Source organism: Nothoprocta perdicaria, unplaced genomic scaffold, assembly GCF_003342845.1.
Source record: "Nothoprocta perdicaria isolate Ctin4 unplaced genomic scaffold, notPer1 scaffold_77, whole genome shotgun sequence".
Lineage (NCBI taxonomy): Eukaryota > Metazoa > Chordata > Aves > Tinamiformes > Tinamidae > Nothoprocta > Nothoprocta perdicaria.
The window spans coordinates 53,327-78,602 of NW_020456054.1; the positions used below are offsets into that span (position 1 = coordinate 53,327).

The 25,276-nt window shown below is 40.4% G+C and overlaps 1 protein-coding gene across 1 annotated transcript; it reads left to right on the forward strand.

The window, feature by feature from the left end:
- The first annotated feature begins 1,079 nt into the window (after positions 1 to 1,079).
- ATP6V1C1 (ATPase H+ transporting V1 subunit C1) lies at positions 1,080 to 21,679 on the forward strand. Its single transcript, XM_026051579.1, has 13 exons — positions 1,080 to 1,167; positions 5,462 to 5,644; positions 8,023 to 8,090; positions 8,927 to 9,012; positions 9,787 to 9,881; positions 13,142 to 13,233; positions 14,456 to 14,554; positions 15,770 to 15,838; positions 16,808 to 16,900; positions 17,002 to 17,095; positions 17,943 to 18,040; positions 19,134 to 19,260; positions 20,292 to 21,679. Exons 2-13 carry the CDS (start codon positions 5,513 to 5,515, stop codon positions 20,385 to 20,387), a joined length of 1,149 nt encoding a protein of 382 aa, XP_025907364.1. The 5' UTR covers positions 1,080 to 1,167; positions 5,462 to 5,512; the 3' UTR covers positions 20,388 to 21,679.
- The last annotated feature ends 3,597 nt before the right edge of the window (positions 21,680 to 25,276 follow it).

Below are 25,276 nucleotides of genomic sequence, written 5' to 3' on the forward strand. Positions count from 1 at the left end.
TGCTAATATCCTGACTATTCAGCCTGTGCTGATTTTTTTCTCTTGTTTTCTTGTTTATTTACAGGCTGCCCACAGGCCCGGGCACATCTTTGATCTTAATTAACCAAGTCACAGATATCATGATAAGAAGAACCACATCAGGACATTAACTGGCACATGGTAAATCCTGGTCCTCAGAGCCCCATCCTGCAGATTTACAAGCATGTTCTCGTCATGCAGGTCAGAAACGCTCTCGATTCCTCCGTTAACTACTTGCTTTACAGTATCAATAACTGCTATGTTTATTCACAGAGGTTAATGTCCAGTTTTCATCTGATACTTTGGAGCTATGGATCATTCCAAAAAAAAAAAAAAAAATGTATATTGTTCCATAAATAACATAGCAATTTCCTTTTGTAAGTTACTGTTGATATATGTCATATATTGCTAGGTTTCTAAGGAAGAGCTAGCAGTGCTAATGAGTAAACAAGCCTATCGCTCAGCTACATATGAATTCCCATAGGAAATGGACTGAATGTTGGTAATTCATCTTTTATAGATGAGTCTTGCTGGAACTTAAAATAGAGGTAGTCAAAAATAAGTTTGCCTGTATTTAATCTGGGGAACTTTCTATTTTCCTRCACTATATTACCATAGGCTTTTTATGCTGATATCAAGAATGCCTGCCTAATAAAATCRTACCAGTGGGGGCAAGTGGCGACGGTGAAAGGCTGCAGGCTGTGCGGGAATGGGAGTGGGCTGTGTGGGAATGGGAGCATTTTTAAGAGCAGCGACTGCTCTGGTGACGGAGGAGCAGTGCAAATGGCTGAGGTTGAAGGAAGGAGCTGCCGCCCAGGCAGAGTCCAGACTACAAACGTGCTCTGAGCTGGACTAAACCTACGGCAGTTACTTCTGTGAACACTTGAGGTGACAAAATCCACGGGATTGGGACTCGGGCCATGCCGGGCCAGGCCGGACTGAAGTAGCCGCCCGCAGGTCTCGAACCCGCGTTCCAAAGGGCGCCCCTCCGGCCCCGCCCCCGCGCTGTGCGCCTCGTGGGCGGCGCCGCAGCGTCAGCGTCAGCTGAGCGGCGCTCACGTGACGCGGCGGCGGCGGCAGCGCGGGCCATGGAGCAGTGACGGTTAGAGCCGTTGGGAGCCGCCTCCCCTCCCCCGCGCGCCGGGCTCGGTGAGTGCGGCCCGGGACGGCGCGGGGGGGCCAGGGCGGCCCGGCCCGGTTCCTGGGGTCCGGTCCGCGGTACCGCCGCGTCCCCGAGGGCGGCGCGGGGCCTGCGCGCCGCTCCGCGAGGCCGGCCCGGGCCGTGGCCCTTCCCGCAGCGGTACCGGCGCCTCGCCGCGTCCCCGCGGTGCAATCTCGGTGTCGCCGCCGCTTCCCGCCGTGGCTTCCGCGCGCGGGGCGCTGCGGTGGCGAGGCCTGGCGCCTGAGCGGCGCTTAATCTCGGCGGCTTAGCGGCGCGCCGCGTGTCGGGGATCCCTCCGTGGCGTCAGCGGGTGCCCGAGCCCAGCGGGGACACGTAAGCGCCGTCCCCCGGCTCCTCAGGCCTCGCTGGTGTCGCGAAAGGCGGCGCGGAGGCCGCTGGCGGGGCTGGAAGGGCCGCCCGCGCACAGGCCTCGCCGCCCGCCCGGCCCGGCGCTGAAATGCGCTTCGATKGCCCCTTTCCCCCACAGCGCGAAAAGCGGGTGGTGTTAGGAAGCTAGGTGCTTCTGTTAGGTGCTGCTTCTGTGGGGTGTTGCTTGTGGCTTGGGAACAGGCGTTGTAGGGAAATGCATCAAGAGGCGAAATATTTTGAACGTCTAGTATGGACAGTTTAGCCCAATGTCTACTGCAGATGCATTTAATAATGTCTCTACTTCAGTCTGTGTCTCTTTTTATGGTAATGAGACATTCTATCTCAATATTGCAGATATTGCAAAAAGAGTGTTAGGAAAGTTCACAGGGATGCTGCTTATTAGCAGAATCAAAAACGAAGAACATGTGTTCCAATAAACTTCTATTATTAAGGCCTTGTAATCAATAATATGTGTTCTTTCTGAGTGCTAAACAAGGTGAAGATAGGTCAAAACGTTGCTGTTTTTGTAAGATCAAATATTCTTGTTGAGCTACTGGAACTTTAGTTGATCCATGTTAAAATTATAACTTCATAATGTGTAGTATGAAGAGTGTCAGTGTAGCCAGCTAAATGCAGTGCATAAACCTGCCCTTCCAGAATTGGTTCATAAAAGCTGTGAATGTCAGAGTGGAGATTTTGTCTCCAGAGGGAGACTTTGTCAGTGGAAGTTTTTGTCTAGTTTTAGGTGTTATGTTCTCAGCTGTAAATATATTTTATTGAAGTTTGCTGGAAAATACTTTCCGTGGCCTTTCAGAAGCAGTTTCACTCCTGAAGTCCTAAGTGATTCTGTCCTTATTCCGCAGGGCTGGGACCGTGATTTCTGCTCATTTAGTGTCATTGCGCACTATGGTAGTAAATGGGCATTCAGAAGAAAAATAATACTTGGCTTGGCTAAACAGTGTTTGTGCTCTGCACAGGGTGTTTCTAAGTTGATGTGTCTTTGTAAACCCTTCCATTTAAAGATGCAAGTATCACTTTATGGATATTTTTGCTTTTTTATGTGTTTACATCAGAAGTAATCGGAATAATRACAATAGCTGTTAAACTGTGCTATGAGAAATTCGTTTCAGTAGTACTTGGTGGGGATGCAAGAGTACAGAACAGCTGACTTGTGAGTTTGCATTGGGGCTCTCTGTTTAATGCATCCCAGCTATTGGGAGGGAGATGTGGGGGCTGCTGCAAGGGACTTYTCATGGCCCCTTTTCAGAGCCCACATGAGACCTGGTGGGTTTTGTAGCCTGCTGGGCTCGTGAGATTACAAACACTGCTTGGTCTGAAGAGAGGACAAATTCCCCGCAGTGGAAGGAAGGGTAGATTCCAGTATTTGCAGTTCAAAGCAACACAATAATAGTTTACTGTTTAATACCTGTGTAAATACTTAAAAGATGTGAATCCTTGGTCTCACAGTGCCTACTCTGTCCTGTGGTCCTTCCATAGAAGGTTTTCATGGCCTTCGATTTATAGTGGGTCATTGTGCTCTGGGTTTTGCTGGCTAGCATAATTTCCCCTTTTCTTACTGTTCTGTGATACTTCTCCTTTCCCCACTTCTTGTTCTCTACTTCTTCTGGTCCTGGTCGCAAACCCCATTCCCTTTAACAGAAAATAAACATTAACAAGCCCAGAAAGCTCTTCTCACTGTAGATATTGGGTAATCTCTATGGAACTTGGAAGAAGCCCCTGTACTGAAACTAGTCAGAATAACTGACTGGTCTAGAGGAGATAACRTCACTCTCTTTGTGTAGCAGCGTTTTTCCCCTGCCTGGTTCATAAGACCTTCCATTCAGTAGGTGCCTGAAACAGTGACTCACCTGATTGCCAGCAGCCCCTGGAAATGGAGCCATGGCTGAGGAAAACCAACCAGTYCCTTTAATGCTAAGGAATGGACAAGCGCTGCACTTGGTTTAAGCAGAAAAAAACAGTTTTGCTGCAGCCCCACTGTCAAGTGTTTGTACCTTCTGTTGTGTTTACTACTGCCTTGTAGTCTCCATAAGAAGTCTGCAGAGCAAGTCTTTGAAACATAAATTAAAACTTGAAAAACTTTTTAAAAACAATTATTCWCTTCTATGGGCCCATAAAGTTTATTTCAAAGGAACAGGTATTCAGAGTTTTAACAGTAATCTGATACTTTTTTAACAGCCTGTAGCATGGGGACTGACTGTTGCTATGAAAATGTATAAAGTTTCCATAGATGAGGCCAACCAAGGAAACAGTTGCCTTTTCTTTAAGGGCTAGTTATGCCTCACTGGAAAACATGCAGGTGCAGCTTCCATCGCTTTTACCGAATGGGAGCTGCCTTGGATTTCTGTTCTGCTCCAGTGTTTGCTCTCTGCTGCCAGAACGTCCTCTTATTCTTTTCAGCAGCCACCCCAAAGCTGCTTTCAAGTTGCGGTCAATCCCAAACAAAAGCAAGTTAAAACTTCAGTGCTTCAAGCACATTCATAAGCAGCGGCGATAGCTCCTCGCATGGGTGAGTTTACAGTCAACCCGGTTATGTCTCTTACAGCAGCAGGGCACGGGGTGCAGTGGATTCCCCAGGTGGGGCGTGGGCTAAGGAGGGTAACGCAGCTATAGCTGGAGAAGATGAAGTTTTGTCTCATTCCAAAGTGTCACTGTACAGGAGACATCCTGAGGAGCCCCCTTGGGTGAGAGAATTCAGTTAGTGTTTCCCGAGCAAGGAAGCCTCGTAACATAGATCACGTTCTATCAGTGGCAAACCCTCCTATGTGATATTTTTCCTGATAACTGCTAAAACCATGAATGCAGCGTGACCAGACACTGTAACACCATGGACACGGTGTTGATTTGATGGAGTGGTGAACTTTCCTCAGCTTTAGGCTTCCTGCATAGCTAACAGAAACATCTCTTAACAAGACTTGGTTCATTTTTGTCACTTCTGGAGTCAACAAATCATCAAGGGTCCAGAACTATTACAAAGATGCAGGACCCATGTGTGTTTTATGCTCTACTCTGTCTTGGTTCTTACAAATATGGCATTTAATTCTCCCAGAAAAAGTTGAGCACTGTAGTTGGGGCTCTCTTTTTAAAATGTAAGTTAGTTTCTTCCAAAATGTGCAGCAGAAGGTAATTTGCTTCTCTGAAGGTATGATTTTTTTTTTTTAATTGTCTTTCCTCAATTAAAAAAATCCACAAGCTCTTAACTCACTGCTCTATTTCTTAATGACAGAAGAAGGTGTATAAGCCTTTTAACTTCCTCAGCTCACTGTGGAGTATCTCAGCATTATTTTTATGTAGTGCAGATACACTGTTATATGATGTTAGTATACACAATATGTGCACAATGCACAACTTTTTTTACTAAAAATATTTTCAACTGAAGCTTTATTTAAATGCTTTTTAGACATTTAATAGATTCTAAATACTGTCGTAAGCTACGAAGTTGTAACATCAGGGTTGAAATCTGGTTTTTTTTTTTTGTTTTTCTTTTTTTTTCCTCCCATGTATTCAGAAAAAAAATAGGTCTTCTGTTGATGCTGGCTGATACAGCCATGAAAATATAATTGGATCCTATGCTACTGTATTTATTTCCAATTGGACTGATTGCTTAGTATATTTCATGGAACTATAGTTGAAAGATGCTGATATTGCAAAGTCCACCTGCTTTAGCTTGCAAGATAGAGAGCTTTAAAAGGCTCCAACTGTAAAAATGTGATTTGGAAGTCAGGAAAATGCAAATTTGGAATCATGTGATGCTCTTAGAATATTTTTGGTGCCCAGAGCTGCACTTAGGAGCATGGAAGAGAGAATGTTTTTTAAGGCAAAGCTTTGAATCCTCAACTAAGCAAATTCTCTCTGTGTCCCTTCCCTCTTCCCAAACTTCCCTCTTTTTCACAGTGTCTTGACTGTATCTTTGGAAATAAAAAGCATCAAGATACAGACAAAAAAATGACGGAGTTTTGGCTGATTTCTGCTCCTGGGGAAAAGACCTGTCAACAGACATGGGAGAAACTACATGCAGCAACAACAAAACATAACAATCTTTCTACGAATTCCAAGTTCAATATTCCAGACTTAAAGGTACGTAAGCCCTGTGCCATCTATTAAGACACGTGTTTGTTTTACATTGTGTTTGTTTCTTCACACTAAAGCTGTAGTTGCTGAATAGTCACAGGCATCTTTAAGGGAAACGGCTGATTTCTTTTAAGTATGTGTGGATCTGAAAACTTAGTTTAGTCAACATTTTTATGAAATTTTCAGCCAAAAATTCTTTTCAATTTTCAAGGTTTTGCAATCTGCATTTTTTTCAGCTACTGCAGCAGCTTTTTCTGGGGAAGTAGTTGTGACTTTATGCAGTTAGCTGAAGCAAAAAGTTTAGCACCTCAAATGCAAATGAAGATTTGTCATCTGAGTATTGAGATGATTGTCTTTGACTTTTACTTCTCAATTGTCTGCTTCTCCTTTTCTGGCTGAGATGCAGTGAAATGGCTTGATGTAAAATGTTTGTTTGTTTTTTGAATGGAAATAGCTGTTTTCTGTGTCCAAATCAAAAGATTCTTCTGGCAAAGTAGCTGTTGTCGCCAGCTGAGTGCTTAAATATGTTCTGCCGAGGTGTGTGGTGGAAAATTAGAGATACGGTTTAAACTACTTCTGTGAGAAGGGAAGAAAAGCAAAAATTGAAAGCAGTTTCTCTTGGTTAAGTCCCATTATCAGGGTGTGGAGAAGTTAGAAGCTAGTGTGTTCCCTAAGAAATGGTCTGTCCTGACACAAAACTGTCTCATGACTGTGACCTTCATTGAACTTTTGAGAAGTGAAAGCTAGCAGTGAGAGAGGGGGAAGAAGCACAACCTGTAGCTGTGTGTGGACAGATTCAGGGGGCACGATGCCTCATTTCTGGCTCCCATGATGAGTGGGCCCAGAGCATGCAGTGCTGTAGGATGTTTTGTAGGGGACCTTCCAGCTTCAGTCATTTACATTCCCCCCTTAGAGAGTCCTGAGTTATTTCAAGAGCTGTATTGGAGGAGATGAGAAGAACTGCTACAGCAAACATCAGTCTTTTACCAAGAGATCCTTGGACCTGAGATGACTTTCAAACTGTAGCGTGACTATGGTTCTTAGAGTTATTGCTGAAAACTCATGGGGCCCGTTAGATTTGTAATCAATTGGTTTTGGTTTTAGTATTTTCATAACCTAAAATCTCTCCTTAAATGGTGAAGCTGAATGTATTTAAACTTGTATACTATGGTGTGTAGTCTGTTTTCTCTGTTTCTTCTAGAAGTGCTTAATGGAAACTTATTGAAACACTAATTTACTCTTCAATGAACAACAGTCATCTTGCTTGGCTATAGAATTGGCTTAATGACTTTTGTTCTGTGTCTTATAAGTGACAAGTCAAAGCATTAGTTTCTTTATATGTTGGGGCTTGTAGGCAGGTTTGGTTGTGACAGCTGTGACTTAAACAGTGCAAGTTTTTCTAATACTTCTGGAACAKAAGATTCGTAAATCATTCTCCTGGGAGCCCTGGACTTTACAGGAACCAGTAATTAGGCCTCTTGTGATTAGAACATGAAAGGTTGTGTGGTGTCCCTTTCTGCTTCAAGGCTGGAGAGAGCAGGAATCGTGCAGATTCATGCAGCGGACCAGTGTGAAATAAAGATGCTAGATTTAAATCCCCCTAATGGTAATATTATGTTGGCTAGAGAAAAGTTTCTGGAAAAGGCAAACTAAATRTACTCTAGCCTTGTTTCACTTACGGATGCAAAGCATTGCATACTGTTGGCCTGACTGCTGCAGGACTCTTGCATCTTCTGAACTTGCATGTTCTGGTTGCCTCCAGCAATGAGGTGCTTGATTGCAGGAATCTCAGCTACGATCTAAAGCAGGAAATCAAACCTTGAATTAAATGACTTGCCAAAAATGCAACCAATTCATAATGTAAAAGTTGCTTTAACCTGTTTTGGGTAGCTAGAATGCAGAACAAGTGCATCAAACTAGAGTGAATTAGATCTAATGCTACGGAGCTTAAACGTATCTTGAGCACACTAAGCCTTGTTTAACTTAAATTAACAAATCTGAATTCTTAGTGTTTTATGCAGTTATGCAAAACTGCCTCCTCGTGGGATTTACTGTAATATAATAAATTGTAATTTATTTTATATATTATATATAAATGATATACTATAAATATTATAATATTTTATTATATATAAAGTAATATAAAACAATTATATATTAATAATATATAACAATATATTACTATATTATATATTATATTATATATTACATATTATTATATGCTATATAATATATAATTATGTATTATATAATAATATATGTAATAGTATATGTAATGATATATATAAAATAATTTATTATATATAACAAATAAATTGTAATTTATTTTTATCTTTCTGGGTTTGCATGTAAAATTGCTAATACATTTTGATCTTCCCTTCTAGGTTGGCACACTGGATGTTTTAGTTGGTCTTTCAGATGAGCTGGCTAAACTGGATTCGTTTGTGGAAGGGTAACAGCTTGTTTACTCTGTTGTGCAAAGTACCAGAACAATGACATGATAGTTTGCCRCATCACAATGATACATGGATTATTTTCATTTTTTTCGCATGATAGTCCTGTGTAGGAAGTTGCAGAATAGGTGGGCTTGGAAACAACCTTTGGGGATCACCTGGGCCAGCCACTCCTGCTCAAGCCAGCTAGAGCAGGTTGTCCAGTTGGGTTAGAGTATCTCCAAGGCTGGAGTCTCCACAGGCTACCTCAGCAACCTGCTCGAGTGTTCAACCATCTTTGCAGTAAAGACATGTTTTATTATGTTCAGATCAGCAAGTTAAGATCTTGGCAAGCTCAACTGCGGGGTGTTTTTTTAATCTCCTACTAAAATCTCTACTCAAAAAAAAGAAAATTTAAACAGCTTAGGACATCATAGTGGGACATCATGAATTGAAGAGGGATGATTCTCCATGTAGTCATGCTGTGTGCTGCCAGATACTAGAGAAGAAAGATTGGAGGGTTGTGGGATTACACCTAAAAGTGAATCCTTATTCTCTGTAGGCGAGGGAAGTAGCCTTACCTTTTTGAATACTGATGAGTGGTAAAGCTGTCAAGAAGGATTTCAATAAGATTCATGTGTTTTGGAAGTGGGTCGGTGGCCTTCATATGCCAAGCCAAATTTGTATCTTGGAAAATTTAGATTTAAAGCAATATATTCTTCATATTTGACCAATCTCTTAATTCTTTTCTGAGGCAGTTTCAGATCAGTTTCATTGGTGGTATTTCTCCAATGGCAGTGTACTTTCATTCATTCATTCGTTTGTTTTTCTCCTACCTTTATCTTTTGTTTTTCAGCGTTGTCAAGAAGGTGGCCCAGTATATGGGTGATGTTCTAGAAGACAGTAAAGACAAAGTTCAGGAAAATCTCTTGGCTAATGGAGGTAAAGTGTTAAGTGCAGTATATACCTTGTAAAAGTGGCAGGAGGGAAAGCTCTGTTCTTGAAAAGTACTCAATGCTGCTTCTYTGTAGGACGTTTTGAAAGCCTAGTGCAAGCACAGAAGTACTYTTTCCTGCTAACCATTTGCCCTGAAAGAAATGATAGAATCCAGCATTACAGAAAACTACAAATCTGCATGTTACGTGTTCACATACAGGAGAAGCCTTGTGATCCTTTAGGGCTKTATTTCATCATCACTAGTATGCAGTGAAATACAAAGGAAATACTAATTACTGTAAGCATTTCTGTGTATTAATCTGTCACCTGAGTAGGTATCAGTTAAGTAAACTATGCTGGAATTTTCAAGTGCTCCAAGATTGACACAGAGCATCTTTATAAAGCTAGCTGTATTATGGAAGCAACATTATACCGATGTCATTTATATCTATATCAATTCGCTGCTTTCAACAACAGCTTCGTAAAATTTCACACTGTTTCATACTGAGGCTTACATAAGTTATACAAGAGTGTCTGGTCTTCTCAGCACTTCTCCAGCCATTGTTTGGAAGTCTAATTTAGGGTCCATAAATGTTCCCAAAACCCAGATCACAGGCAATTTCTGATTTGGTAGTTTATTTTCAGAATTCTCAAGAAATAGAGTCCATATATGTGAAGGTTCACAAACTTTCTAGTACACAACTCTTGTGCTTCACTAATCCTAAATGGAGGGTAGTGCATCAGTTTTGTCGATCTTAAAATCCTTCTTCAATATTTCAGTTGACTTGGTCACCTATGTAACAAGATTCCAGTGGGATATGGCCAAATATCCAATCAAACAATCTTTGAAGAATATTTCAGAAATTATTGCGAAGGTAAGTTAATTTGTTTTGTAAGACTTTATTTCTTGATCCTGAGGGTTTCATGCACAAAACTTGGTACTCACAGATTTTTAGCTATTTTTCTTAGCTCTTTCTAATATTAATAGTAGTATTGAACGTGCTAGCAGCATATGTTCTGGTATCTAAACTAATGATTTAGAGTAAAGATGGATTCAAAGACTGCTCCCCGAAGGCTATAATCTGCCTTTGCTGGTTTTGTTTCTTATGTCTACTAGATTAAACTAAAGACCAACCAGTAAAATGTCCCTTGCATCTTGATTCTGCTGTATTGGTTTGCTGTTTACCTGGTACTCTAACATTGCAAGCTATTGACAGTGAAATCAATAGTTTTTTTTCTCTTCAGAAAGATATAGCAGTCAGCTGTGAAGGGAAAAGTAAGCCTTTAATGCAAGATATAATACAAGTCCAGCTCTGATTTTGTGGGTTTCCTCTCGTTTGCTAAAAATGGGTAGTTTTTCTCACTTTGGGGATTTCATTTAGCTGTGGGCACAGGTTGGGTCTGGAGCACTGAGTATTTAAATAATGAAGTAGTTCTTGGTAAGCTACCCTTGCTTAATGTCTTGAAAGCTTTTTCTTTTTTCTGTGAACTGCCAAATTGTCTCAGAATAATTTGCATTAATAAATAGATGACCTATGCTCAAAGCATCTATAGATACCATCTTTGGTGATAGTTATGTGGAAGCTATACTCATAAAGAAGAGCATTGATGTTTTCAGGGTAAATGCTTTGCAGTAATTGTAGGTTTTCCASTTGTTTGTTTGTCTTAGATATTAGTTTAAAAACTATGCAGAAACTTCAAAATCCTAGTAATATGTAGCTGACTGAGAAGGTAATTGTAATGTAATTATTCTTGGTATGTTTGTTGGAGATATCACCATGTCTTGAATTTACTCCTGGAAATTTTACTTTATTTCTGGAAAATATCTGCCATACAGGGTTCTGTTGAAGGAAGAATGACTGACTTACCATTCTGTTGTTTCGTATCATAAAAATATACTGCAGAGCTAAAGTAATTAAAATATAAGACTGAAGTCCATAAGCTTTTAGAAGAAAGTATGAGTGAAGCATTCAACTGTTTATAGCAGCTCTTGGCAGTTACAGGAATGCAATTTTAATGCTCTGATGCAAGAGAACTGTGGAAAAAGAGGGACGGGGCATAAGAAGACAGGCTGAGGACATTTCCACAAGCCTTACCAAGGAAGGGTTTCTTTAAAAATTCATTAAGGTTGGTCTTGAATTGTGTGTGAAAGTTAGTGAATGAAGAAAATATTTGCCAATTTTTTTTCTCTAACTATTGTGAAGTGCCTGTTTTTCATAGTATAGACCTTTTTTTCATAGCCATGTGCAATGAAGAACATAGAGGGGTTTACACTTCTATTTTATCAAAACATTATCAAGGTTTCAGTGTGTGTTATTTGGAGTCCTCCAGTTTGCTAGATAGATCACCTAGCAAACCTGCGCTGCAGTGTAAATAACTGGCTTATATATACACCCTGTTTCAACTTGGATACCTCAGTAATTCCTAGTTTATATACCAAAATACTGAGAAATGGGTCTGTAGCAGTTCCGGGGTTAATGATCTCTGGGTTGTTTCTCTGCAGGTTTTGCTACCCAGCTGACCCAAGCTCTTCCTGGTTGAGACAAGTGGCCTTAGGTGTTACCATAAACCCAGTCACTGTACTGCTGAGTGATTTAGCTTTTGAGAGAGATTATTATGTAGAAATAAAATTGTATCTTGTTCTCCAAGGTCTGTATAGTGCACTGAAATGTTGATTGCAATACATTAAAATGTTGTATCGAAACAGAAAGGCTTTTTCATCAGTTTAGACCCAAAGAAGGAGAAAGTCTGTCAACTGGGTGTCCAGATGGTTGCTTCTAGGAGGCTTGTTATGCTCTTTCTTTGGGTTGGGTTCTATGTTGATACACATGTACCTATACAGAATTGGGGAAGCAGCAAAGGAGAGAATATTATGATAAAATGCCTCGCTGGCAGAGTAATGTTGTGCTGAGTTCTTCAAGGTACCCTGCTAAGCACTGAGTTTTAAAGTATTTCCTTGTGCAGTATATAGGGCACAAGCTGATAAGCTGACTGGCTATTCAAGACCTGTTCTAATAGCTTAATTGGTTTTGTTGCTCTAAGTTGCTACCAAGCCGTGTAACAGGGAATACACAATCATTTTGGTAACCATGCCAAGGAATCCTGTTTGAGAAGGATGGCTTTCCTGGGCGGGAACAGCAAGCAGAACTGGCGAGTCTGAGAAGCAAAATAGCTGGAACTTGGCTGTAAGTTTCAAAGTTCCAGCTGTTTTACTGTATTCTAATTTTAATGTCACTGGTAACCTTCAGTTATCTGTGAAACTGTGGTATCAAAGATGATTGAAAGCTACCAGTGACATTAAAGTATGACTGTATTCTAATTTTAATAGATAAATGTATTTATAGTCTGAAATAAGTTGGATTTAAGTTTGAAATGCTATCTGACTATCCTGTGAACAGTCCTCTGTAACTTCAGCCACTCCAAAATATTTCTATAAATTTTTAAAAAATGAAGAAAGTTTCTATAAAACAGGTTTTCTTGTGTAATTTTAAGTTATGGCAAATGAAAAACAGCAGCGTAAAGGAAGATTTTGTGAAACGGGTTGGTGATGCAATTATTGCATTTTTATTTGAAAATATACAAAAGGAAGAATAGCTCTGATGTTTAGAAAAATTGTCATAAAATAAATGTGTTAACACCTAGAATTGTAARTAGTAACAGCTACTTGGAGCCAGACAACTAATGCATTTAACTAACATTCCCTCTTTTAGATTGCCAAGGCCATTCATCTTAATGAAGGCTGCAAGGAGAATGTGCAGTGAGCAAATAGGATGCAAAACAGTGCAAAAAACTCCCCCTAAGTTGCAGTTGATGAAAAGCAGTAATGCTTTGGGTTACTTAGTTAATTCTTGGTCTGTTTATCATCACTTTCCTCACTGGAACTCTGAGGAGTTGAAGTATAATTGGAAAAATGAGGTAAATCCTGGAGCAAATGATGCTGAGTGCCCACARGTATCCTTGTGTCGTAGTGGGGAATAATAGCTCCTGTCAGCAAAGCTGGAGGGTGGTGGCTCCAAGCTGGTGGAGTAATGATCAGCTGGGAGCTAGAGCAGCTCCAGATAGAGCAGCTTTAAAGATAGGAAATCCTTTAGAAGCCATTTCAGTGCTTTAGCCGCTCTTCCCTTTTATCTTGCAGGGAGTAAACCAGATTGATAACGACCTGAAAGCCAGAGCCTCCGCTTACAACAACCTCAAAGGCAACCTCCAGAATCTGGAAAGAAAGAATGCGTAAGTCCCGCCTGCTTGCTCATGCCCACCCTGGTGGAAGTATATATGAGCCATATATTGAACAATATATTGAACCAAGTGTATTGACCATACGGTCGATATGTACCAACTCGGGGCTAAGCAGGTCTTTTCTTTTGAGGTGTTTGTTAATTTTGAATAACAGCTATCATAAAAGAACATTTATTTATAGTTAGTTTTTCTGGCTCACTTCTCACTGAGAAGTGGTTGTGAAATGCACTAAAATACATACAAATAGCACAAATCGTTGAACTTTGTGAGACAAACTTGTTTATATGGCATGTAGCACTGCACTTAGGTGCCTGACTAAACAAGGAATTTTTCTCTTGTGCTGTGTGTGCTTTAGCTGAGTCTGTATTGGTGCCTTTCTTCACATAAGTACCCTGTCCCCCAAAAATAACTAGCAGAAAGATTGCTCTTGCCTGCAGGCAGGTAATGATAAATTAACAAAAATTACCTGCTGTCTTGTCATTACATACAACTAGCTGAAATAAACTGAGGCACAGTAGTTTTTCTGTAGATCTTCTCTGGTTGTTAAATTTGACCCAGACCTACCATGCTCTGGGTGTCCCTGCTGGAGCAGGGGGCTGGACTGGATGGTCTCCAGAGGTGCCTTCCAATCTCAACCATTCTGTGATTCTGTAATTACAGTTCATGGTAAAAGCCTGCTGGGCACGATTCAGATACATGGGTCAACAAAGGATAGCTAATTTGAGTGGGCTAAAACTTGCTTGTATATCAATATTGTATGTTGTAATCAGCTCAAGCCCATTTAACCTTACAGGTTTTAATCCTTTGTGATTACTGAGCAATGTGACTCTGAATTTTCACTACAATTCTGTAGATGTGGAAGAGCCTGATTGTACCTGAGGTTTCATATACTAGAGTTGGTTGAGATGTAATGGTTCTTTGTGTTTTTAAAWTACTCTGAAAAAGTGATTGACTTCTTGCATCTGTTTGATATTAGGAACGTGGAAATAAATATTTTGCTGTATTGTGCAGCCATGTAGCTACTGAAAAAACTTGCAGTGATTTTAAGCAGTAAGATATAGTGTGCATATGAGGATTTTTTTGCTCTGCAAAACAGTCGATCCTTAAATGATAAAACATTTTCTAAAAGGTTATACTAACTAAACACTGAAGCTATTTTGCAGACCAGTTCAAATCTTAAGAATGTGTTTACCCTACCTCTGTTTCTCTGCAGAGGAAGCTTGCTAACCAGAAGTCTTGCTGATATTGTGAAGAAAGAGGACTTTGTACTTGATTCCGAATATTTGGTCACGTTATTAGTGGTTGTACCAAAGTAAGTTTGTTGTATTGTCTTAAGAGCGGAATAAAATAATAAATCTAAATCCAATAATAGATTCCACAGTCCTATGCTAYTGTAAGAAAGGACATCTAAAATGGTTTGGGATTTTCCTGTGTGAACTGACACAGATTTTTGATGCTAGGCGATGGCAAGTGAGCCTGGGCACCTACTTACTGCCTTTGCACAAGAGCTCATCATAAGGTGTGATGAGTGCTCATGGATCTCACTAACAACTTGAAATCAGACTTACATCATGTAGCTAACAGAGTGATTCCTTTCCGTGCTGAAGAAGGTCTCCTTATGAAAATAATTGGTACTGTGTTTAATGACTGAATTATCACTGGCCAGGAATAGAGTGTTTAGGGGGTTCCTTTCTTGAGGGGGGAAAAAAAGAAAACCATGACCAAAAAACAGTTCTAACAAGGAAAGTGGTGATCCAGATAAGTCCATAAGATTGCTGTAAAGTAAGAAAACAGCTKAATCCTGGCCAGTTAGCCTTGTTGTCTTTGTATCCCCAGACTATGTTTCTGGCAYTGGAGCAAGGTTACTTTCTAACTAATTGTAGTCACCACACTGTACCTGAAGCAGTCATCTCAGTGACATGTAAAATTATGGGGAAAGCAAAACAGTTCCATTCTTGTTGCGGAGGAATAGTGCTCAGTGGCCCCCTACTTCTACCCATGTCTTGGTTTTGATGTTCAGAGGGAAACCCCATCACCTTGAGCTCAAGAGAGGCAGAGCTTCCTTCCAGTGTTCTCAGTGGTCTTTTAGGCTAGCTGGACTTGTAAGAAGTCATTTGTAATGGTGGGAAAAGTGCTTTTTTTAATATTGTAGAAGCATGGAGTTGCATGAGGGGTTTTTGATAAACCTTGACAGTTAAGTCTAATTAGCTGGTCCTCTATATTTAATTAGGACTACACTAATTCAGAGKTCTTTGATTTCAAAAATTCTACTCGTGGACTTACGTAAAAACCAAAGAGAGAATATTTTTCTCTTTTCTACTATCAATGCAATTGCATTAGCAATAATGGTACAAAGAGACTATTGGGGACAGTCATCCTTATCTTGGGTACTTTTTAAAACCTACAACTGAGTGTTGGAAGATGTGATGACTGTTCTTAATTCTTTGGAAAAGCTTGATCCATTAATTAAGTTAATATAGTTTATTATCATAGTACTAAGAATCTGACCATAACCTGTGTTTTCTAGGTTAAATTATAATGACTGGGTTAAGCAGTATGAAACACTAGCAGAGATGGTYGTACCACGTTCCAGCAAGTAAGTTGTCAAATGCTAAATCACGTATTGGTCTGCACATATATCTTCATAAGCACATTTGGTGTTTTATTATTTGTAAAGGATTATTTTTAAAGATTAGTCTAAAACTTGACAGAAACTTTAGCTTTATCTGAGTCAAGCTTGACTTTGCTGTACTTGAGATACTTTCGAAGGACCTCGAATTCTAGATATCAGACCTGTTGGTTATGTGGGAAGAATAAGGTTATTCCAGCAGGAACTGAAGAGCAAGGTTAGCTTGGACTTAGGTGCATTCAGGCAAGTGATTTAATCCAGGATCAAGTGCATTGAGCTTCATGCTAACACGTGATGAGGGGCGACTATGAACAGGGGTTGCCCTTTTGTAGGGTTTATGCCAGTACTTGGGATTTGAAACAAGTGGCAACTACTGGGAAACCATGACCTAAATTTACTGTAAGAAGTGACTTGTTAAAATCTTGCATCGTCTTGCATCGTGCTGCTTTTGAAGACCATACAACATTGAATTCACCAAGGTGAATTCTTGAAACTGTATAGTTCTGAAGTATAACAATAACAATCTCAGAATCTTCCTTAAGTCATAGGTTATATTTTTGATTACAAACTCTGTCCTTTTGAATACTTTTTCTGCTTGGATTATGTAGTCTCAATACTTGAGAGTTAAAACAGCTTTAGAGCCTTCTATTGTAAAGTAATTTTAATTTGCAGAAATGTCTATGCTTGTATGAAGTGTTTCTAGTTGGTGGGCTGACTGTTGAATGTGAAATGTCAACTGCCATTCTTTAAGKGAGTAATTAAGAGTGGTTGCCAAAGCTTTCTGTTGCACAGTGATTAATTTTGAGAATTAAGCTCATATAACTATCTACCTTTATATTCCTGCCTAAGTATCAATAAAGAACAACTTCAGCTATTGTATTTCAGATCTGTTGTGACTTGAACCGTATTCATTCTGACACTCTCTTTTCCCCTCAGTGTTCTCTTTGAGGATCAAGACAGTTACCTTTGTAAYGTCACCTTGTTCAGGAAGGCAGTGGATGACTTCAAGCATAAAGCCAGAGAATATAAGTAAGGCTTATTCCGTGTGTGTTTGCATGTGTGTGTGTTCTGTCTCTCATACTTTGAAGGATCTCTAGATAGCCACTTGTGACTTATTCCTCCAAATGCAGATTTATGGTCCGTGACTTCCAGTATAATGAAGAAGAGATGAAAGCTGATAAAGAAGAAATGAACAGACTGTCGACTGACAAGAAGAAACAATTTGTGAGTCTGTATAAACTAGTTGTTATAGAGTTAAAAAAAAAAAAAAAAAAAAAAAAAAAGATTTTTCAAGCACAAAGTAGTCTTAACTCAGACCAGAAATTGTCAGGAAGATGCACTAATTTACTTCATCTTTAATTTTGGCTGGAGTTGGACATATTTGTAGGGGTAAAGTTTGTACTTCAGTACGTTTAACTCGCTAAATGTGATCTTTCGAAGATGTGTGCGCAAATATAGTCTTTGACTTCAGAGGTTCTTGAGAATGGTCTGGTTTAAACTGCCCTTGACCAGTTAGGGATCCATTAACATTTACAGATTACCTGGATACAGGAGAATTTGGAGAAAAATCCGAGTGTTGCCTGGTGTTTCTAACTAGGCCATTGCAGTAGGCCTGTTGGGCTCTGAGCTGGCTGCTTGAGGCTGCATCCTGAGTCATGAGCTTGTGCTTCTGAGAACTCACTGCGGTGACACAGCAGAGCCAGCCTGCAGCCCAGATCATCTGCTCTGCAGTAACTGAGTCTCTGGTAGCACACGTGCTCCTACCTGCACTGAATCAAACACTGAAATTACAGCTGAGCATATATATATGAAATTCAAAAATAGACAAGGATTTGAAAATACAAGTTATTGTTACAATGCCCACAGCAAGTGGGAAGGTAAACACGAGACTGTCAAACTTCTAACTCCATACTGAAACACCTTGAGCTGTTTTGTCCATAGTCAGCTGTGCCTTTCAGTTGTCTTCATATCATGATGAACATGTTGGGTATCTGCTTAACCATATTTAATAGGTTGAATCTGTTTCTGAAGCTGAGGTAGAGATTTTCCTTCTTTTTCTTGTCTTCCACAGGGGCCTCTGGTTCGGTGGCTGAAAGTTAATTTCAGTGAAGCTTTCATTGCATGGATTCATGTAAAAGCATTACGAGTTTTTGTTGAATCTGTTCTAAGGTAAGAACCAGAGACCTGAAGAGCACTTTCATTCCTAAACCTTATAATAAGTTACGTGTATYGTGGGCTTGCCCATCCTGAGGTGTSTGAATGCCTGTCATCTGGGCAGGAGAGGACAAGAGGTGGGGAAGCAAGCTCCCGTCTTTGTTCCCTTTTTGCCAGTTGTGGAACCTGAGCAAAGTAGCTGAGAAACCTGTGAGGTGGACAGCTGCTTACCTTGCCCCATGGAGATATTTTTTCCCAGTGCTTTAGGAATTAAGGACTCATGAGGGTGCTCAAAATGAGCAGCTTATAATTAAAAAGTCTTCTGTTTTTGTGAGAACTCTGAATATTTCAGAGTGAAGAGTGTTCAGGTTTTGACTAATATGGCTTGAAATACTAATATACAGCAGTTCTTGTTCAGGATTCTCRCTGTAAAATATATCTGTGTTTATTTTCTTCCTACACAGCCAGAAATATTGCTAATAAGTYTGAAGAAAAAAATAGCTGTAGTGATTCTGCTAAATGAATGACTGATTTTACAGAGTAGACTGTACTTCAGCTTTGGGTAGTCAGAACACTCGAAGTTTTGGGGGGGACTTTGTGTGGGTTTGTTTTGTGTGTGTTAATTTTAGTAAGGATTATCCTAGAGGATGAGGCAATTGTGAGAAAAGAACATAGCTACAGATATGTAGATATTACAGACGTGTAGTAGCTACCAATTTATTTTGGGAGAAATTTGAATAAGGAAAGGAGTTGGACTTGGTTTGAAAATCTTGCCTTTCCCCATATCTAGAAAGGAAGATTTCAGTAAAGGCAAGATATTGGCATAAGCAAAAATTTGCAAGTAAACTAATACGAATATTCAAAACTTAATCTGTAGAAGAAAATATTTCTTCACAGAAGAAAAAAGTTCTGTTTTGTTRATGTCTTATTGTGAACTCATACAGAATGGCCTTTATTTTTGGAGGCGGGGGGAGCAGAACATGCAGAATTTCCTCTTTGCCTATAGGATACTTTATCAAAAAGGAATAAGATTTTTTTTCTTCTAAAGAGTAGGGTAACCTAACGCCTATTTTAGCATTTTTCAGAGCTTTCTGTTTGATTTCCTCAGGTATGGTTTGCCAGTTAACTTTCAGGCAATGCTCCTTCAGCCTAATAAGAAAACAATGAAGAAACTGAGGGAGGTTTTGTATGACTTATACAAGCACCTTGACAGCAGTGCAGCAGCTATCATTGATGTAAGTAATTTTTTTTAACTGCTACTTCTATTTAATAATAAGTTCAATTTGTTGCAATGCCTCTCTCCATATTCTCCATCATTCCCTCTCAGTACAAAGAATTATAATCCTCCTTTAAAAAGTGCAAATGTTTAAAGTGCAAATGTTTGGGTTTTTTTCCTTTTTTTTTTTTTTTTTTTTTTGAAAGGAAGTAGTATTTTGAGTTGAAACTAGTGCATCTGATTTAGAATCATAGAATCCTTATGGTTGGAGAAGATTTTCAAGATCAAGTCCAACTGTGACAGTCCTGTGTTATTTCATGAACGATTTCTTTTAGAGAAAAAATTACTAAAAATATTTTTCACAGTCAAAGAGAGCAATGGCATTGAAATACTGACTTTTTTTGGTAGCATTGCTAGCATTATTTTTGATTAACTTTATTGTTCTTTTCTGCTGAAGACTGAATTCCTGTCATATACAGGTGTCAGATTCTCATGCTTAAAACTGGTTTGCAGAGAGGCTTTTTTCTGTTCTGTATTGAAAAGCAGTGCTTTTCATAGTTAAAACATCAACTGAAGATGGACCACACAGTGAGTTCAACTGCATATAATAATTGTTTTTTTCTCCAAAATATGTCAGTGCTGCTTTGGGATAGGGATTTGATAAACAAGGTGAAAACTAAAGATGCTGACTTGATCCAGCTTCCTACATCATTGAAGCACCTGACATCATTCTCCAACTTTCTGTGCTTGGAGGTCGTGAAACAACACTGTAGGTTTTTTTTTTCCCTTCTATTTAGTGGCCGTTACATTTACAGCAACAGGGCCATCTAGATTTTGAGAAGGATTTGCATTTCAGTTTGGAAGCGTTGTTACCCTTTTGTTACAAGTTCAGATTATTTTTTCTGTTGCTTAAATAGTCACTTGAACGTGAAAATTTAAGATTGGAAATTTTGCCTGACCTGTTTGCCTCCTCAAACATCTAAATGTTTCATCTGTTTCTGAATAAGTCTGAGCTGTGCAAGTGTGACTGATTTCCAAACTCTCTTGCAGGCAACTATGGATATTCCAGGCTTAAACCTCAGTCAACAGGAATACTACCCATATGTGTACTACAAGATTGATTGCAATTTGCTGGAATTCAAGTAAAAATTCCCCTAACGTGACAATCCTCTCAGTGTTGATGTAAACAAACAGAAGTGAGGTTGAAGTACAGTAAAACTTTTAACACTCTACTAATCCTATGCTTGCTGCTTCTGTTAGGTGAATTTTGCCCACTGTGGTCCATCTCTAGACATTTTCTTTTTAAGGAAAGTGTAGGTAATCTGCTTTTAACCAATTATGTCTGTAAATGTATATTGAGAGAATTGAAGTATTTATAAACAGAGTCATTTATTTAAGGAAAAAGTCATTCCTCTTTCATATGGTGAAGTGTGTTAATTCCATTTACCATTGTTTATATAAAAAATTGTTTACAAAAGAATAGTGTAAATGTTCATGGCCATTTTGTTCATTTGATTTAGTGGATACAATTGTGTTAACATTGTTGAACTGTGATGTAAAGTATGTAAAATGGTATGAAATTGTGTTTTCTGAATGTTTTAAAATTACGATCAAAGCACTATAATCACAGGAAAAATAAAAATACCTGTGCAAATGTGTCACCATTTATTGTGTGATATTTAGCTGTGGCTGCACTGTCTAAACCTGATCAGCTGCTGAACTATTGAAACCTTGTGCTGTATCCTGCATATGATGGCACAGAAGTGCACTAGAGTTCAACGCTTACTTGTAAGGTATTCACAGAACTGGGCAGAAAATACTCAAGTATGTGTCATTGCCTCTCACACCAATGAACCTGAATGTGTATGTTGTGTTTATCTCCTTCCTGACTCTTCAGAAGTTCGATAAATAATTATTGGGAAGAGGAATAGTCTTGACAAACTAGTCCTATTGGGGATTTTTTTGATGTTCTTTGTAGCTCTTGCTCTACAGTGTTGACACCTGGGAGCAATTCATGTCTCTGAGCAGTCTAGTGCTAGAGGCCTCCCCTGTTTTGTGCAGCGTCCTTTCTGCGGTGCAGAGCTAGTGAGAGGTTGGTTTGAAAGACTGAAACTTTGCCTAAATTAATATTAAAAATACTGTAGCTATTTTTTTAAAGTTAGTTCTTAATTAGGCCCGTAGTATAGAAACTTAACAACATTCTTTAAAAGTATTTTTGAGTAATGATGAGCATTTCTACAGTTATCTTGGATAGGGAGAGTTGAACTTTGGCACGTTCCATCTTTGAATCAGAAAGGGCCCTTTCTGAGCACAGAAGTTGTAGCTAGTGCTTGGTGGCTGGAGTTGAGAAATGGAATTCTGACGTCTCAGAGAAAAAACAATGCAATGCAAAACAGTAGGCCCTGAAAAGCCCTTAAACCAGAACTTGTCTCTCCTCCTCATGAACTGTCTTAACTTCTGTGTTTGCAAAGTCAGTGTGAACAAAGTCAGCTGTAGGAAGGTGCCAAGTCCAGTACCTMACCCTGCCCGTCTGTCACCGGCCTCTCTCCCGGTGAAGGGTTTGGAGAAGGGAGATGAGAAGCAGTCCACGTTCAGGGGGAGGAGCTCAGCCTGGTGAGAGGAAGAGCTGCTCTTTGGCGGGACAGGCCCACCAGGACAGAAAGCGCATGGGGGTCACCAGAAGTGCCCATKAAGGGCAGTGCTCCTTGAGGAGGAACGCCCGGCACCTTGGGGACCCGCTGCGGGGGAGGCACCTTGGCAGCAAAAGGGCCTCTGGCGCCTCAGGGAAACGGTGTGAGCCCTGAGCCCGCAGCGCTGCCTCRCACCGGGACAGGGCCGGGTGTCCTGGGCTGTGTCAGTGACAGGGCCCCGCGCAGCGACGACGGACGCACGGACAGACATGGTGAGAGAGGCGCTGCTCGGTGTCACCGGGATATGCTGCAGTGTGACCGTGATGGATAAAGGGGATGAACAAAATGAACCCAGAGTTGATACCCGAATGTAAAATCCTAGTGATAATTTGATGTGTACGCAAGAATAATTAACACAACAGCCAATAAATGGTAACCAATGGATGATAAAACGTGTGCTGCATTTAATTGGATCCTTTGGTTGAAGGAGAGAGATGAGGAATTAATGTACGGGTTTAGCTCTGCCAGATCCTACTTCGTGTGAGGGACTGGTTCCTCATGCTGGATTTTTTCCTTCCTACTTCAGCAGAGGAATTTCAGTGATGCCTCCAGACTCTGGCTAACGTGGTAGACTCAGAATGCAAGGAGAGGAAGATGGTGGAGAATTAAATATTAAAGGCCAACCATGGAATAGCATGGGCAGCTGAGCGCCCTGCCTTGCCCTGATGGTGAAGGGAGATACTTTTCATGCAGGGCATGGCAGTAGTCTGGATTAGATATAATTTATAGGGAAGGCTACAATAAAAACCCTCTGTTCTGTTTATACAATATATTATAGTCCCAGGGTTCTTAAAAGAACTCTGACCAAATGGAACAGGAATTAAATTGAGTAGAAATGGAAATTTTTCCTTCAGTATGTAAGAAGCATGCCAAGTGATTAATGTGGAGGATGATTTATGAAGGAAATAGAGAGCATATATAGTCTGGAATGTGAGGGGTATTTTAAGTAAGAACAGGTGAAATATGTCTTAATAGGAAAAACAGACATAACTGCAGCTTCACAATTTGAATGTAAATAGTCAAAATCTGAGAAGGGGAGGAATGTGCTGCACAGTGAAAGCATCTAAAATAGCAATATATTAACATTTTATTAAATTTATCATAGATATCATTAGAAAAYTGATAAGCATAGTAATGAAACTGTAATATAGAATGATAATGGCAGTGAGTTTGTTCGGGGTTCCCAGGGCTAGACAGTTACCCAAAGACAGGAAAGAGATAATATTAATATTAATTAATATTAATATTTATGAGCAAGCAGGGGACATGGGGCATATGCACTTGCTTACTGACTCTCAGTCTATTAGGAGAGATCACCAAATGTATGATACAGAGTAGGAGTTTTCTGATGATCTTAGGGAAAGTAAGCCCTAAACCATTACGTTTGCTGGAACAAAGCAAATGTCACTCCCATCTTCCGGGTGGACAGGAAGGAGGATCTGGGRAATTACTGGTCAGTCGACCTAACGTAGATCCTGGGCAAGACAATGAAACAAACAGTGCTGGAAACCATTTCCAAGCATCTTAAGAACAAGGAAGAGGATTCAGCATGGGCTTACAAGGGGGAAGTTGTGCCTGGCCAATCTAGTGGCCAACTACGGTGAGATGACTGCCTCAGGGAAGGAGGGGAGAACAGTGGATGTTGTTTACCTTGACTTCAGCAGGGCCTTTGATGCTGTCTCCCTTAACATCCCCTTAGAGAAACTGAAGYATGGACCAGGGATGTGAGGTGGATTAAAGCTGGGCTCAGGTGGTTGTGAAGTCCAGTTGGTGGACAGTCACCGGTGATGGCCCTGTGATTTGGTACTGGGGCCAACAGAGTTTAATATGTTTATGATGAGCTGGCTGATGGGGCACTGTGCACCCAGCAGCTTGGCAGACARCACAAGCCTGGGAGGAGTGGCTGATACAGACACCATCTGGTTGTGCAACAGGACCTGGAAGGGCTGGAGAAATGGGCCAGCAAGACCCYCATGAAGTTCATCAAAGGAAGTCCTGCAGCTGGGGAGGAATAACTCCGTGCAACCATACAGGCTGTTGGCTAGAAGGAAACTCTGCAGAGAAGAACCTGGGGTCCTGGTCACCACCAAGCTGACCACAAGTCAGCAAAGTGTCCTGACAGCAAAGGTGGCCAAGGATCTCCTGGGCCTCATGAGCAGGTGTTGCCAGCAGGCGGAGGGAGAGGCCCCTCRGCCCTGGTGAGACACATCTGGAGCGCTGGGTTCCCCCAGTATGAGAGACAAGAACATAGTGGAGGCAGTCCTGTAAAGGGAGGCAAACATCATTAGGGCCTGAGACTTGGTGTGCTTGTGTCTCTTGTTTCAATATATTTTTTTGACACACTCAGCTTTAAATGCTTGTTGGGTTAATTTCACAGAAATATTAATGATTTTGAAAGCCTTCTTAAAGATAAATGTATCCATGTTCTGCTTAATTATTAAATGTAGGAACACCATCACCCACAGTGTTAACTCCTGAGCAGAACTTCTTACCGGTTACCTTTACCTGCATTTGTTTGGCTGGTAGCATTCCCACCGGGAAAGGATGAATTCTGCCCAACCTCTTGTATCAATAAACGGAGTGTTTGACTTTCATCTCCCTTCATTGTGATTCTTAYGCTGAATGACTTTAACATTTGCCAGCAGCTTAGTAATTGTCTCCAGACAGACAGTAYGTAGTTTATCTTAAACCAACTTAAATGTCTTCGAGGGCACAATACATGAGATGAGTCATAAACAAATGGCACGGCCCTTTATCAGGTGGGGATGTGAGCCCTGCTGGGGCGCTTTCAGAGTTGCTTTAGTATGAACGAACTCGTGAAGTTCTTTACTAGGTTTGCAAGAAGCACCGCAAGAGAAGACCATGAACCCTTAGTCTTGCAGAGGTCGGGGTTTTGTGAACCACCCGTGTAAACCACCCAGCCGTGCGTGGGCCTCGAGCAGGGTTGAGGAGCAGCATGTTGGCCAGAGCACAGAGGACAACTGCAGGGGAAGCCGACCTAGAGACAAGAGCAGAGTGAGCTTTGAATGGAAAAGGCTGTTGGGCAGAACGGTACTTTTATGTTAAATAGTTAAAATAAAAGTGAGGGTGCGTAGTATTGTTGGCCTTAGTATGGTKCTTCTGTGTTTCTCCGTATGCTCTTTCAGGAATTCTTGAACGTTTTGACTGAAGAAACAGTTTTCAGAGATGAAATGCTTATTTTTCACCTCTAGAGAGCAATCTCGAGCTGCTTTCAAAAAGCTGTCAGGGTAAATGGTCACACAGTGCCTAAGAATGATTAAGGTTTGAACTAGCGTTTCATTTTGTAATGATTTCATATTTAATATCAAGGTATAATATCAAGGA